The 15,816-nt window shown below is 43.6% G+C and overlaps 1 protein-coding gene across 3 annotated transcripts in view; it reads right to left on the bottom strand.

Annotated features, from left to right (window-relative positions):
- HOMER2 (homer scaffold protein 2) overlaps positions 1-15,816 on the bottom strand; it is a 126,953-nt gene that overhangs the window by 4,954 nt on the left and 106,183 nt on the right. For all 3 annotated transcript variants that reach the window (XM_040257535.1, XM_040257533.1, XM_040257534.1), the window contains exons 4-6: positions 10,690-10,782; positions 5,134-5,240; positions 937-1,093 (exon numbers count right to left, since the gene is read on the bottom strand). In XM_040257535.1, coding sequence (XP_040113469.1) covers positions 937-1,093; positions 5,134-5,240; positions 10,690-10,782 — 357 coding nt within the window. The remainder of the gene's footprint in view (positions 1-936; positions 1,094-5,133; positions 5,241-10,689; positions 10,783-15,816) is intronic.

The raw sequence follows: 15,816 nt of genomic DNA, 5'->3' as shown, positions 1-15,816 counted from the left end.
GAAAAAGAGAGCGATCGATCCCTCTGGCAGGCAGATGAGCCCAGCCCAGGAGGGAAGGTGCAGAGTCAGCACTTGGCCTCCGCCCCTCACCATCAGCAATTTGTGAAAAAAGGACACGAGGCAGTTTCACGTGCCATCTGCACAAAGTGAGACATGGAAGGCGAGCGGTCTCCAGGGGATCCACTCAGAACAGGGTGGGGAGTTACAAATGGGGGTGAGGGGAGCCAGTCCCCATCTCAATGTGATGTGGACCCTGAAATCTGCAAAGCAGACCACAGTCAGCAACTGTGGGGTGAAAGTGCTGACCAGCAAAACAGCATGGCAACCCCGGGACCTCAACTGGGGGCCCCCAAACCTCCACATCAATTCAGCCCAACATCAGAGTGTGAGGGGCTAATTACAGAGAAGGGCACGGGTGAATCCTGAAAAAAGGTCGAGATGCTCTGATGTCGAGGTAGGAGGGTGGAGGGCACATGAGGGCAATGGGCACCCCTTTCCCACCTCACACTCCCTGTCCTTGCTTCCTAACTCACGTTTTCGGAAATAGTGGTCTGCACAGAAGCAGGGTTTCTGAGCAATCATGCCTCACCATTTCCCCAGTCTGTTTTCTTCCCTCACCCTCTGGAAGGTCACTGAACCAACAGAAAATACCAAAAGGAGGCTGCCCACGAAAGGCCCACCCGTAGTGCACACGGAAGGGTGCTCTTTGAGAGACAAAGCTGCTGTCTCCCACTGATTCCTCTTCCCCTTGGCAACACATCTATGAGACTTGGTTCAATAGAAGGATTAAGTCACTTCTGGGTGTGGCTACACTTCTTTTACTAAGGCAGGTGGGAGGTGGAGGGAGGGTGGGGAAGGAGTGGAAGGAAGGTCCTGGCTACCCTGTCCCATGCTGGCCCCCCACTCCCCGTGGGTTAGGGTCTCAGCTGAGCCCACCTTGTTCCGGAGCCGGTCGTTCTCGTCTCGGCATAGGGAGAACTGGCGCTTCCACTGCTCCACGCTGGCTGCTGACTCCTGTAGCGCTGAGGTCAGCCGGGCATTGCTCTCTCTCAGGGTCTGCAGCTCGATCTCCCACTTCTTCACGTTGGCAGCACTGTGGGGCGGGGGCCAGGTAGTGACTGGGGTGGTGGGCGCCATCCATTCCACTGCCCCGGGGTGGGGGGACCCAGCCACCCCCTCAGCCCAGCCCTCAAGGCTACATCCTCTCCTACCGTGGCCTGTCCACAAGGACCAAGGGTCCCGCAGGCCTGGCACCTCTCTTTAGTGGGAACATATGTGCCCCACTAAAGGGACACTAATCTGCCCTGCTGGGTGATTTTTCTCAAGGCATCACTTTAGAAAGGACAGAATTCTCAGAGAAGGAAGAGATGAAACTAAGAATGAACTGAGTCATAAAAAAGAACGAAATAATGCCATTGGCAGCAATATGGATGCGACTAGAGATTCTCATGCTAAGTGAAGTAAGTCAGAAAAAGGAAGACAAATGTCTATGACATCACTTATGTATGGAATCTAAACTATGACGCAAATGAACCTATCTCCAAAACAGAGACAGACTCACAGATGTAGACAGCAGACTTGTGATTGCCGGGGGAAGGGGGCTGGGGCAGAGGCGGATTGAGAGCTTGGGGTTAGTAAGATGCAAGCGATTATGTGCAGAATGGATAGACAACAAGGTCCTCCTATATAGCACAGGGAACTCTGGAGAGAATGGAACCCTTGAATGATATTCAACATCCTGGGATAAACCATAATAGATAAGAATATAAAAAAGAACTATATACATATATGTATAACTGAGTCACTTTGTTGTATGGCAGAAATCAACACAACATTGTAAATCAACTCTAATTCAATTTAAAAAAACCACTATGAATGAAGCCACACACTGTGGTAGAGACCCCCCTGCCTGCTCCCTACTGACTCCTGGCCACAGGAGGGGTCCCTCTTGCCCCATGTCTAGCTCCTTCCTGAAATGAGCCTCAGGGATAAAGGTTCTGAAGTGCTGGGGTGGAGCCCAGGCCCCCTGAGACTCTCGTGAAAGCTGTGGATCTTTTCAACAAGCTCCTGACGCCCCACTCTCTGGAACCCAATGACCCCAGGTTTAAACAGACAGCCTGGATCCAGATTTGACAGCTGAGGACTAGAGGACAGAGGAGACAGGGCTGGGAATCCCCTGAGGGAAGAACTGGGGTTCAACCACAGTGTGTGTGAGGGAGTCCTGGCCGACCCCATGTCAGCTCAGGTCTGAGGGATGCCTCCATGTTATCACCAAACCACATGATAATCTCTGATCCTCTGGGATGAGGGAAGTTTTCAAAAACAAACTGCAGTTAGGTTCCCCTCAAGCTGCTCTGCCCATTCAACGCTTCCCTTTGCTTCCTTGCTCTGGAGCCCGATGTTCACTGCAGCACTATTTACAATAGCCAGGACATGGAAGTGACCTAAACGTCCACCAAGAGAGGAATGGATACGTATGCCGTGATACATACATACAATGGATACTACTCAGCCGTAAAAAGGAGCAGAATAGTGCCATTTGCAGGGATGTGGAGGGACCCAGAGTCTGTCACACAGAGTGAAATAAGTCAGAAAGAGAAAAGCAAATATCTCATAGTATCACCTATTCATGGAATCTAGAAAGATGGTAGAGGTGGACTTATTTGCAGAGCAGAAACAAAGTCACACGAGCAGAGAACAAACATATGGACACCACGTGAGGAAGTCGGGGGCGGCACGGATTGGAGATTGGGATTGACATATACACACTGCTATGTTTAAAATAGGTAACTAATGAGAACCTTCTGTATAGCTGCTGTGACCTAAATGGGGAGGACATTTGAAAAGGAAGGGTAGAGCTGATTCACTTTGCTGTACAGTAGAAATCACCACAACATTGGAAAGCAATTACGTGCTTAGTCGCTCAGTTGTGTCTTACTCTTTGTGATCCTATGGACTGTAACCCACCAGGCTCCTCTGTCCATGGGGGTTCTCCAGGCAAGAATACTGGAGTGGGTTGCCATGTCCTCCTCCAGGGCATCTTCTCAACCCAGGGATCGAATATGCCAATAAAAACTAATTTTTAAAAAACCCAATGCATCAGACTCAGCTACTAAGAAAAAAAAAGTTTCTGGCTTCTAATCTATACTGCCTGGCTGAGGAAAGTTCTGTATCTAAAGTCTTCTTTAAAAAATTTTTTTTAAGTAAATACAACTGTATTTTAATAATCTGCATTATCTTTCATCCACCTCAAGGTCCTAGGAATGTGACTGGAAAATATGTACTTTTGGTTTCAAACACCACAGACTGAAAACACAGCAAATACTATCATGTGATTAATTTCAGAATTGACGAGTGAGAATCTGACCTGATTTAGGGAAATGACTTCACACTTATTCCTGTAATTCACTTGTCAATTAAACTGGAATTAAAAAAAAAAACATTTATTTTTAGGGGTGAAACATTTTCAACCAGGCAGTCCACTGTGACTTAAACAACCAAAAACAGTCCTCACGATTGCCTGATGATTGAGAGAGAATGGCCAGAGTTTTGTCCTCTGAAGCACCTGATAAAACCCATAGTCCAAAGCAGGTGCTGGATCTGTGGATCTCAGTTCCTTCTGGAATTCCCAGGTCAGATCATGGGAACTGAGTTCCAAGCACCGGCCAGGCTGCTGGGTGGCAGAAGCGGGTGCTAACCCATCGGCTCCAGCTGTGGAGCACGACTGGCTGTCCCTGGGAGGATTCCTGAAGGTTCCTGCCTTGAGTATAGGCAGGCAGTGTGGGACAGCGGAGAATCTACCAGCCGTGTGACCTTGGGCAAGGACTGGCTGTATCATTTGGGCCTCGGTTTCCTCATCTGTGTAAAACAGAGGGATTAATATGACAGAGCTCTTACACAGGGCAGCTCTGAAGAACGCAGCCACAGGGAGGCTAGGGGGAGCTGGCAGAGTTCCCTGCCAGGTGAACAGAATGACTCCAAAGACAGCGACCCTGAGGGTGCTCACAGGGCCAGCCCACACGATGAGGTCCAGCCTGGCTTTGGGAAAGGGGCCACGTTCTCGAGATACAAAAACGCAAACATGGCTACTGTAGTCATTAAAAATTAAAATCTTGCTGATATCATTATGGGGACTGTGTTAACTTTATATATCAATTTAAGGGAAATTGATACTTTTTTAAAATATTAAGGCTTCCTACTCCTTTCCAATAGACTTTTTTCTATTTGTTAAATTATTCATGTATGGTCCTCAAAATTATTTGAATTTTCTTCACAAAGATCCTGTACATTTTATAAGTTTATTCCTATGTATTTTATAGTTTGTATTATAATATAATAATTCATACTATAAAGGAAGGGCTTCCCAGGTGGCTCTAGTGATAAAGAACGCCTCTGCCAGTGCAGGAGACATAAGAGATGTGGGTTTGATCCCTGGGTCAGGGAAGACTCCCTGGAGGAGGAAATGGCAACCCACCTCAGTATTCTTGCCAGGAGAATCCTCCAGACAGAGGAGCCTGGCAGGCTACAGTCCATGAAGTCACAGTGTTGGACACGACTGAAGAGACTTAGCATACAGGCATTATAAAGGAAATCTCTTCTTCAAATATACAGTCAATGTGATGTTTGCATATAGAAAAGCTACTGATTTTTGTGAGACTTTATATTATTTTAAAGATAGTTTCTTAAGGTTTTTATATGTTTCTCTTGGATGTTCAAGACAGTCTGTCATATTCAAATAAATGATAAATTTGGCTTCTCAAAAAACAAAACAAAGTGAAACATAAGCACAGGGACTCCCCTGGCAGTCCAGTGGTTAGAACTCCACACTTCCATTGCAGAGGGCCCAGGTTCAATCCCTGCTTGGGGAACTAAGATCCCACACGCTATGCAGTACAGCTGAAGAAAAAAAAAAAGCATAGGGTCACATCTCTCTTTCATACATACATACACAGATGCTGATGTGGACAGGGAACAGTCACGAAGGCAGCTGGTCTTCCTCTGGCCAGGAGACAAGACCGGCTGGTCTGAGCAGGACCAGTCTCCTCCCCCAAGTTCCTGAAGCCCTGCCCAGTGGGAGAGGCTGCAGGGGAGTGCTGGCCCTGGGCGACAGCACCTGGATTTGCACATGCTCACCTCTGGGTCAGAGCGATCTTCAGCTTGTCATTCTCAGACTTGAGGTGTGTGTCGGCAGGACCCGCACAAGAGGCCTTCTCATCATCTGTCCCATTGACACTGGATGCCTGAGTAGAAGACGGGGTTACCTTCGCAGCTTATCACTTGTCCTGACAGTGGCAGGAGCTGTGTTTATGAGTGTGGGAGACCCAACGCCTCCAACCAGAATGCACAACACAAAGACTAATAACAAGACTGGCCCTGGAGAGTCCACACGGAGTCCAGAAAGTCTGTGCGTTTATTCACAAGACAGCATCTGGGGCCGTTAGGCAGAAACTTTTAAAATAAGACTTTACAGATAAACCTACAAGTCAGGATACCTGGTCTCCTTAAATAACACAGGAGAGAGCCACAGATTAAAAAGGCAGCGGGGGTGGGGATGGTTATAATAAGAAACAGTGACTGAGTTTGGAGAAGAAATAGCAACCCACTCCAGTATTCTTGCCTGGGAAATCCCATGGACAGAGAAGCCTGGCAGGCTCTGGTCCATGGGGTCACAAAGGAGTCAGACATGACTTAGCAACCAAATGACAAGAAGAAGCTGAGATAACCTTTTTTATCCTAAGGCTACATAAAGATCATTTAAAAAAAAAAAAACACCAAAAACACCAGGAATCAGATATGGGTGTCTGCTGTCTCCATTACTATTAGCATCATTATGAATATTCTGTAATGCTTTCTGTAATAAGACATACCACATGGAGGTCAATCTCATCTGGTCTCAGATAAGGTCTTAGAAAGACCTTACTTAGTCTCCAAGAATCATAAAGGCAAAGGGAGGAACCATGAAGGGAATGAATTTCTGGCTAAATTTCTGCATCACAAAAAAATGCCATAAACTATATTAGAATGTAAACAATAATGTGGGGGAGATATTTAAAGTGGATATGAAAACCAAAATGCCAATACTTATATTTAAAAGAAACTCTTAGAGTTCTCAGCTCTTAGAGCTACACTCTGAAATATTTGTGGATGAAATGATGTCTGGGAGGTGGAGGGAAAGGGTGGGTGTAGATGAAATGTGAAGTGAAGTGAAAGGCGCTCAGTCATATCCAACTCTTTGCGATCCCATGGCCTATACCGTCCATGGAATTCTCCAGGCCAGAATACTGGAGTGGGTAGCCTTTCCTTTCTCCAGGGGATCTTCCCAATGCAGGGATCAAACCCATGTCTCCCGCATTGCAGGTGGATTCTTTACCAGCTGAGCCACACTGATTGGTCATAAATTCCTAATTGTTAAAACTGAACTAATGGGTCCATGGGGTTCAGTTACACAGTTTTGCCTAGTATTGTATAGGTTCAAAACTAGCCATGCTAAAAAATAAAGTTCTTGGAAATGAACATAAAAAAGGGAAAGGATATGCAATTGACATTTACAGTAGAAGACACACATAGACTCAATAAACAAAAAAATTTAATCTTACTAGTAAAGAAATGCAAAATGAAAAAAAAACCAATAAAATACATTTTTCTTCTGTCAAATCAACAAAGCTCTGTGGGTGAGTGTGTGGGAGTAAAAATTGCTCTCATTCACTCCTGGTGGGAGTCAGAATTGTACATTTCTGCAGGGATGTTTGCAGTATGCGTCAAAAGCTCACAAAACCTCCTACCCTTAGTCCAATACTTCCATTTCAAGAATTTATCCTGCAGTATCTGTATAACTGAATCACTTTGTTGTAGACCTGAAACTAACACAACATTGTTGTCAACTATATCCTGATGCTGAAGCTGAAACTCCAATACTTTGGCCACATGATACAAAGAACCAACTCATTGGAAAAGACCCTAATGCTGGGAAAGATTGAAGGCAGGAGAAGGGGACAACAGAGGATGAGATAGTTGGATGGCATTACCGATGTGATGGACATGAGTTTGAACAGGCTCCAGGAGTTGGTGATAGACAGGGAAGTCTGGTGTGCTGCAGTCCATGGGGTCACAAAGAATCAGACACAACTGAGCAACTGAATTGAACTGATACTCCAATATAAAATTAAAAGTTCTTAAAAAAATTATCTTGCAGAAACCATCAAATGCACAAAAAGTACACACTAATGGCTTATCACAATGTTATTTATATTAATGAAAAATTAGAAATAACATCAGTTCAGTTTAGTTGCTCAGTGGTGTCCGACTCTTTGCAACCCCATGAACCGCAGCACCCCAGGCCTCCCTGTCCATCACCAGCTCCCGGAGTCCACCCAAACCCATGTCCATTGTGTCAGTGATGTCATCCAACCATCTCATCCTCTGTCATCCCCTTCTCCTCCTGCCCTCAATCTTTCCCAGCATCAGGGTCTTTTCAAATGAGTCAGCTCTTTGCATCAGGTGGCCAAAGTACTGGAGTTTCAGCTTCAACATCAGTCCTTGCAATGAACACCCAGGACTGATCTCCTTTAGGATGGACTGGTTGGATCTCCTTGCACTCCAAGGGACTCTCAAGAATCTTCTACAACACCATAGTTCAAAACCATCAATTCTTCTGTGCTTAGCTTTCTTTGTAGTCCAACTCTCCCATCCCTACATGACTACTGGAAAAACCATAGCCTTGACTAGACAGACCTTTGTTGGCTAAGTAATGTCTCTGCTTTTTAATATGCTGTCTAGGTTGGTAATAACTTTCCTTCCAAGGAATAAGCGTTTTTTAATTCCATGGCTGCAGTCACCATCTGCAGTGATTTTGGAGCCCAGAAAAATAAAGTCAGCCACCGTTTCCACTGTTTCCCCATCTATTTGCCATGAAGTGATGGGACCGGATGCCATGATCTTAGTTTTCTGAATGTTGAGCTTCAAGCCAACTTTTCCATTCTCCTCTTTCACTTTCATCAAGAGGCTCTTTGGACTTCACTGTCCCAAATTATAGGAGTTTAGTGGAATAAGTTGTGATATAAACAAACACTGGAATTCTATTTAGACATTAAAACAGTTTTGAAAAGTGATATTTGAAAACATGAGGAACAAACATAAGTTTAAAAAAAGATGAAAAAGAATAATACAAAAATGTATTGGAAAACTATATTAGTAAGAAATAGTTTAAAACATTAATAAAATGTCTTAGGTAAGAATATAGGTAATTTTTATTCCCTCCTTTATAGTATGGCATATTTTAAATTTCTGCAATAAATATGTATTGCTTTTACATTCAGAAAAAACACATTAAAATTTTTTGTAGTTAGGTTGTTTAAAATCTTCAAGTATTTAGAAAACTTGGCCAAAGAACTCATTCTCTAAGAAATTCAAAAAACCAAGCAACTGTGTGATTTCTAATAAAAAGAAAAATGGACAATGATCTCCATAGCTGGGAAAACATCAGCAAGGGTAAATAAAAACTAAAGCTTAGAAAAGCCATTTATATGTAATTAATATATATCTATATAATAACATTTCTTCTGTACACTTGACTTTTTAAGGTTTAAAATACTTTAGGGGAGAAAATAAACATTAAAGCAAAAACATTATATAAAGAAACTCAGATATTAAAGATATCACTATAACATGACATTTAGAAAAAGATGGTATATCAGAAACTTTGTATCATAAGTTATCGCTTATATGCAGAATCTAAAGTAATAGTGCAAATGAACCTATTTACAAAACAGAAGTTGAGTCACAGAGGTGGAAAACACACTTGTGGTTACCAAGGGGAAAAGGGGCGTGGGGGGATAAATTAGGAGAGTGGGACTGACATATACACACTAGTACATATAGAATAAACAGCTAGTAAGAACCTAATGCAGGAGACCCCAGTTTGATTCCTGGGTCAGTAAGATCCCCTGGAGAAGGGATAGGCTACCCACTCAAGTATTCCTGGGCTTCCCTTGTGGCTCAGCTGGTAAAGAATCCGTCTGCAATGCAGGAGACCTGGGTTCAATTTCTGGGTTGGAAAGATCCCCTGGAGAAGGGAAAGGATACCCACTCCAGTATTCTGGCCTGGAGAATTCCATGGACTGTATAGTCCATGGGGTCGCAAAGATTCAGACATGATCAAGCAACTTTCACAAGAACCTACTGAATAGCACAGTGAACTCTATTCAGTTATATGTAAAGAATCTAACTCTGTGTGTGTGTGTGTGTGTGTATGTATATACAACTAAATCACTTTGCTATACAGCAGAAAGTAACACAACATTGTAAATCAACTATATTCCAATAAAAAATCAATTAAAAGATAGATTTTCCTCTATCTAATGAAATAAAATTTAGCATTCTAAAAAAAAAAAAAAAGAAACTCCTTAGACTATGGACCATTTCAAGTGCCCAATTTTAGAGTTCCTCAGATATTACTCAGTACAGACATTAGTAGGCTAAATCAAGAGTATCATTTGGATGACGTTACAGACAGTTTATAAAGATTCAGGAAAGTCCCTGTCCACTTGGAGTCTGACACACATTCATTTCCATAAATCCACAGGGACATCTTTTATGTGATCCAGGTTTGGCTATGGCTGATGATCAAGCCTAGGGTGTTGACCTTGACCACTCAGGATGCCCGTGCCTCCTGGTTCTCTTCCAGGAGGCAGGTTCTCATCTTTGCCCCAGAATCCATCCATGGCCATCCCAGTATGACCATTCTCCACCCCATAGCCTGCTCGCCAGTCTTCCTGCCCTCGGCTGCTCCCTGACTTCCTCACCACCCACATGCAACCATCGTGTCAATTCCTGATCAGTGGCCATAAAACACCTCCAGTGTCTTCTCACTATCCAATAATACAAAATTAGGTAAGAAGGGATCCACTAATGAAGAATTCTGGGTCCTTCACGGTCCATCCAAGTGCATCCCTGGTCCTCCCACCGCACTCTTCTCCCCCAGGCCGGCAGACTCTTAGCTTTCACTTACATCATGTTTATTCCTAACCCCAGATGCTTGCTCCTCATGTCTCTCTTGCCCTGTCTCTCTACACATAACTCTGTCATGAGATCAAGGCTTCTGCCTACTACTGCATACCCCACATCAGGAAGGCAGGTATTTTTATTTCAGGTTAAGATAGGTCCCTTTTAGTCAGTGACCACACTTTTAGGCAGACAGATGACTCAGTTCCTGGCAAAGCCACATTTTCGTTGACTAAACTAGAGCTGTTGAAATACCACCTCCCACCTGACTTTGTTATAATAGGGAAACAGATGGGGAGCCTCTGGCATCGACCAAGTTTTCTCTGTCATGGGCACAGGTACCTGCATTGGTCCATGAGCATGCTTCATGGAGACCTCCCCCCACAACACAGAAGAAAACACGTCCCCTTGGCACTGGTATTTAAACAGTGACCAGAGAGAATTCCAGATGAGGGACATGCATTAACTCTCATCTCATCAAATGTTTTCCATCCAAAATGTATCACCACATCTTGAAAAATTCAAGTCTCATAAAAACATGTCACATCTTTCTCACTGTGAACAGGCTAATAGTTGAAAAAGCCTTCAAAATGCCCTGCTGTGAAAATTTGTTCTTTCCTGTCAAAAGTGGCAAGGAACAAAGTCCTAATCATTGATCACACTCATTTATTTTACGGGCAAATTACTTACTTGGGAATGATTGCTCGAAGTTTCAATTTTCTCCTGGGATTTGTCTCTGGCTAGTCTGGCAGCTTCTTTCACTTCCTGGAATTTCTCTGCAAACTGAACATGAAGAAGAATTATTAGAGGTTTCCTTAACCTTACACATGGCTGATATTCAGAACCCAACTTTATTATTTTGCATTCATTTGAAGTCAATAAATTCTGTATAAATCCAGGAAAGAGATTTTATTTGAGATTTAAAAGAAGTGAATATAAGAAATGCTTTTTTCCTGAACAACAACAACAACAACAACAACAACAACAAAAAAAGCCCAGGTCAGATATAAATTAATTTCTAAGATACTGAAGCAAGATTTGATGGCAAAATATTAAAAACACACACCTCTAGTTAAAGAGTACCTAATACAAATGCAACAAGAGAAATTTAGCTATAGCACAGAAGGAATCTCCGCAAAACTTCGTAATCTCTCGTCAAAGATCCAAGAACTCTTAGAAGTCAGTGGCATGAATAACAAAAACATCCAAAAAGCTCAGGGGAAGGAACATTCTAGATTTTAAAAGCCTAAGATGCAAAATGCAACATGTCAGCCTAGGACTAAGTTCTTTAAAAATTTATTTATTTATTTATTTGGCTGTGCCAGGTCTTAGCAGCAGCATGTGGGATCTAGTTCCCTCACCAATGACTAAACTCAGGCCCCTTTCATTGGTAGCTCAGAGCCTTTAGCCACTGGGCCACCAGGGAAGTCTGAGTCCTCTTTTAAACAGACCAATTATAAGATTTCTGGGCAACAACAAGGGATACGTGAATATGGACTGGATAAGATGACACAAAGGAGTTACTGTTTTATTAGTCTTGTTAGAAGTGCTGCTGATGCTGTGGTTATTGGAAAATGTCATTATTTAGAGATAAATACTGAAGGATTTGGGCTTCTCAGGTGGCACAGTGGTAAAGAATCCACCTGTCAATGTGGGAGATGTGGGTTCGATCTCTGGGTTGGGAAGATCCCCTGGAGAAGGAAACGGCAATCCACTCCAGTATTCTTGCCTGGGAAATCCCATGGACAGAGGAGCCTGGCGGGCTACAGTCCATGGGGTCGCAAAGGGTTGGACACGACCGAGTGACTGAGCGTGCCCGTACACTCTGAAGTATTTAGGCAGGAAATGTCTTTATGTCTGTAATTTAAAGTACTTCAACAACAATAAAAACAGATGAAACCCACTCAGTCATGTGACTCTTTGTGACTCCATGGACTATATAGTCCATGGAATTCTCTAGGCCAGAATACTTCTCTTCTCCAGGGGATATTCCAAACCCAGGTCTCCCACATTGCAGGCGGATTCTTTACCAGCTGAACCACAAGGGAAGTCCAAGAATACTTGAGTGGGTAGCCTATCCCTTCTCCAGGGGATCTTCTTGACACAAGAATTGAACCGGGGTCTCTTGCATTGCAGGCGGATGCTTTACTAACTGAGCTGCCAGCAAAGTCTGAAAACAGAAGAAGAAATGTGGCAAAGTATTCACTATTAAGTTTATGTAATGCATCTGTGGGTATTCATTCTACTATGCTCTCTGCTTAAAGGAATGTTTTAATATTTTCTTAAATTAAAAAATTATTAAAATCCCAGAGCAATCATATCAATCACTGCTTTATTGTCACTGACAAAGCAACTGATTTTACTTGGCAAATACACTGAACAGAGAACTGCCTGTCACAGCTAATGCTGACATCACACAGCAAGAGAGAGCCCAACGTGGTTGCTGAGCAGCAAGAAAAAGCCAGCCAGCGCCAATGCCACTGACAATGCTGTGGCTTTCACCACGAACTCGCTTTCTGGGCATAGGCTGCCCCTTGAGCGTCTCACAAGGTCAACAACAGCAGTCTGCTTTGGGAAACCCTGCCGGATAACAGCTGCTGGTAAACCAAGCACCTGGCGGAAGCAGAAAAGGTCAGTCAGCCTTGTAATGCTGGCTGGTGTTGCTCCTGCAGGCTTGTAAATAAAGCCACCAACACAAGGCTTCATTTAACCAACCCAGAGCTGCCAGAGGAAAATCACATTACCTGTTGCTTAAAAGGTCTGAGGTCCAGAGAGGATGGACGAAGCATCCCCCTTCCTTTTAGGGGCCCCGTAAGTAAAAGCATCAAGTCCTGAGTTCCTTGATGGCAGGGCCCATGCTTTTCCCCTTTGCACCTTCCCACGAGACCAGGTGGAAAGCAGGTATAAGTAAGTTTGTTAAGAGGATGAATGAGCTCTGGGTTTTAGATTTGCACATTTCCACCCTCTTGGAAAAAAAAACAAACAAAAAACATGTCAAAGTACGGCCGAACCTAAGGACCTGGGGAGGTACCATGGTACTGGAGGTACCCAGAGGCATGGGAATACTTCACCAGGTTCCCAAACCAAAGGCATTATTTTTTTACAGACCCTTCTTGCACCTGTCAGGGTCTCTTTCTCTCGGGGTCTTATTTGAAGTTGCTTATAAACTAGATTGGAAATGTCATCGCCAGGGTCATGTTTAGTCAGTAGACAAGTGTGGTCTGAGCACCATTCAGGACTTCAGCAAACAAATATGGGGCCATGGCCTAAGCTAGGTGCTGGGGTATGAACACTGTAAGCATCAGAGAGAGCACCAGACTTGGGTAGCAGGAGAGAGTGGCAAACAAGTCAGTAAATAAAGCCCTGCCAGGTTTTGATAAAACAAGCGGCCTCTGGATGGAGCTTGGGGCTTGCCACATGACTCTGACTGTCATGATGACCCTCAGCTCAACTCCTGGAGACTCAGTCCAGAAGGTCCAGTGGTCCCTTCTCTCTTGGTCCCCTGACACCCATCATGCTGGTCCTTCTAGATGTCCCACAGTTTTGCCTTGGGTGGGCCTAACTATCACCCTCTTCCCCTAGACCCTCAGCAGAGCCACATTTACAAGGTAAGGAGTCTAATGGCTTCTTTTATAAAGTTTTTATTTTTTGGCCATGTCTTGCAGGATGTGGGATCTTGGTTCCCCAACTGGAGATTGAACCTGTACCCCCTGCATTAGAAATACGGAATCTTAACCACTGAACTACTAGGGAAGTCCCAGAAATTTAGTGACTTTTAATACACATTCTCCTGTTGGTTACCCTCTATTGGACAGGAATCTTTATTCATAGTTTCCTGATAAGAAAATAGAGTCTTAGAGAGGTTAATATTTGCCCATGGTCACATGGCTAGTAAATAATAACCTGAACTTGAGCCTAGATCTGATTTCTACATGATCATCTACACATCCGGTTACTTTCATGTGCCTACACGAATGCCAGAGACTTGCACAACAGCTGTTAAACATTTATCGATTGGATTTTCCATTTGCAAAGAGAATTGTACTTAAAATACAATTGTAATCACTTCCTCTTTAAAAGAACATTATAAAAGCTTTAATTCCAAGGCAGGTCACGGGAACCTTTAAGGCAAAGATAAGGCCTGAGGATTAGAAAATCAAATGTTAATGGAGTGAGTGGCCTGGGCAACAGCTCTATCATTGCTAAAAAATTTGTGACTTGCTTTACCGCAATATCTGCTTCATTGCAGTGGTCTGGAACCAAATCCCTAGTATCTCCGAGGGATGCCTATGAACAGTAACAGCCTAGAGCATCTCAGAAGGATGTCACCTTGAGGTGACAGCGCTATTAAACCAGCACACCGTGCTTTATGGTGTTTCATGGATACTGTGTTTCTTACAAATTGAAACTGGCGGCAACCCTGCACTGAGCAAGTCTATCAGTACCATTTTTCCAGCAGCATTTACTCACTTTGTGTCTCTGTGTCACATTTTGGTAATTCCCACAGTATGTCAAACTTCCATGGTGATCTGTGAGAACTGATCTTTGTTGTTACTACATTCACTGAAGGCTCAGATGACGGTTGGCCATTTCTAGCCATATAGTACTGTTATTTAAGGTATGGTGGTGGTTTAGTCACTAAGTCATGTCCGACTCTTGCGACCCCATGGACTGTAGCCTGCCAGCCTTCTCTGTCTATGGGATCTCCCCGGCAGGAATACTGGAGTGGTTGCCATTTCCTCCTTCAGGGGATATTTGCGACTCAGAGATGGAACTCGGGTCTCCTGCACTGCAGGAATATGAATACTCTTTACCAACTGAGCTACAAGGGAAGCCACTATGTATTTAAGGTATATACATTATTATTTTGGACATAACCCTAGTGCACACTTAACGGACTACAGTATAGTACAAATAAAACTGTTACATGTACCAGGAAGCTAAAAAATTTGTGACTTGCTTTAACGCAATATCAGCTTCATTGCAGTGGTCTGGAACCAAATCCACAGTATCTTTGAGGGATGCTTGTGAACAGTAACAGCCTAGAGCATCTCAAAAAGGGCAAAACAGTACATGTATTCTCACAGTCAGGATGCACAGTCATACTATGCACTCACCGCCACTCTGAGGTCCTCTTACTACTGTCAATATACAAATGCAGCACAGATAGGTTTCGTAACTGGCCAAGGTCACACTGGGACTGAACACAGCCATCTGACGCCAGTGCTGGACACCCCAGTGTCCTGTGATTTACCTACTTAACTGCTACCTTAGCTAAGATGCCCAGTCTAACCCTTATCCTTCTTTCAAATGCAGGCAGATGAACCATTTTGCACCTTGCTTTCTTCATCTGTGAAATATGGGTAATAATAATGCAACCTCCATGGATCCCTGGAGGATGAGAGATGGGGCTTTGCAATGGGCATTCAACAAAGGGAAGCACAGCTTCTCATGGCCCTGATTTGACTTAAAATCATGAACTTAGGACTTCCCTGGTGGTCTAGTGGTTAAGATTCTGTGCTTCCAACCTAGGGGACATGAGTTTGATTCCTGACTGGGGAACTAAGATCCCACATGCCATGAGGGGAAAAAATGCCACAAATTTTAGTAACAGAGCCCCACAAAAGGGTGAATTCATTCATTCAAAAATATTAACTAGCTATCTCTAGGTACACTGAAATACTTAAGAAGGACTTAGTTCCTGTCTTCAAAGGAATTCTGGGTCTGTAGAGGACTTTATATTCAAATGGATGATAATCAAAAGAATTTTTATTAGAAAATAAGCTCAAAATGTCATGAAGTAGGATAAGCCCTATC

This window comes from Oryx dammah, unplaced genomic scaffold, assembly GCF_014754425.2.
Source record: "Oryx dammah isolate SB20612 unplaced genomic scaffold, SCBI_Odam_1.1 HiC_scaffold_16, whole genome shotgun sequence".
Classification (NCBI taxonomy): Eukaryota; Metazoa; Chordata; class Mammalia; order Artiodactyla; family Bovidae; genus Oryx; species Oryx dammah.
Note: the sequence above shows the minus strand (reverse complement) of the source record. Positions and strands in the feature narration are given on the sequence as shown.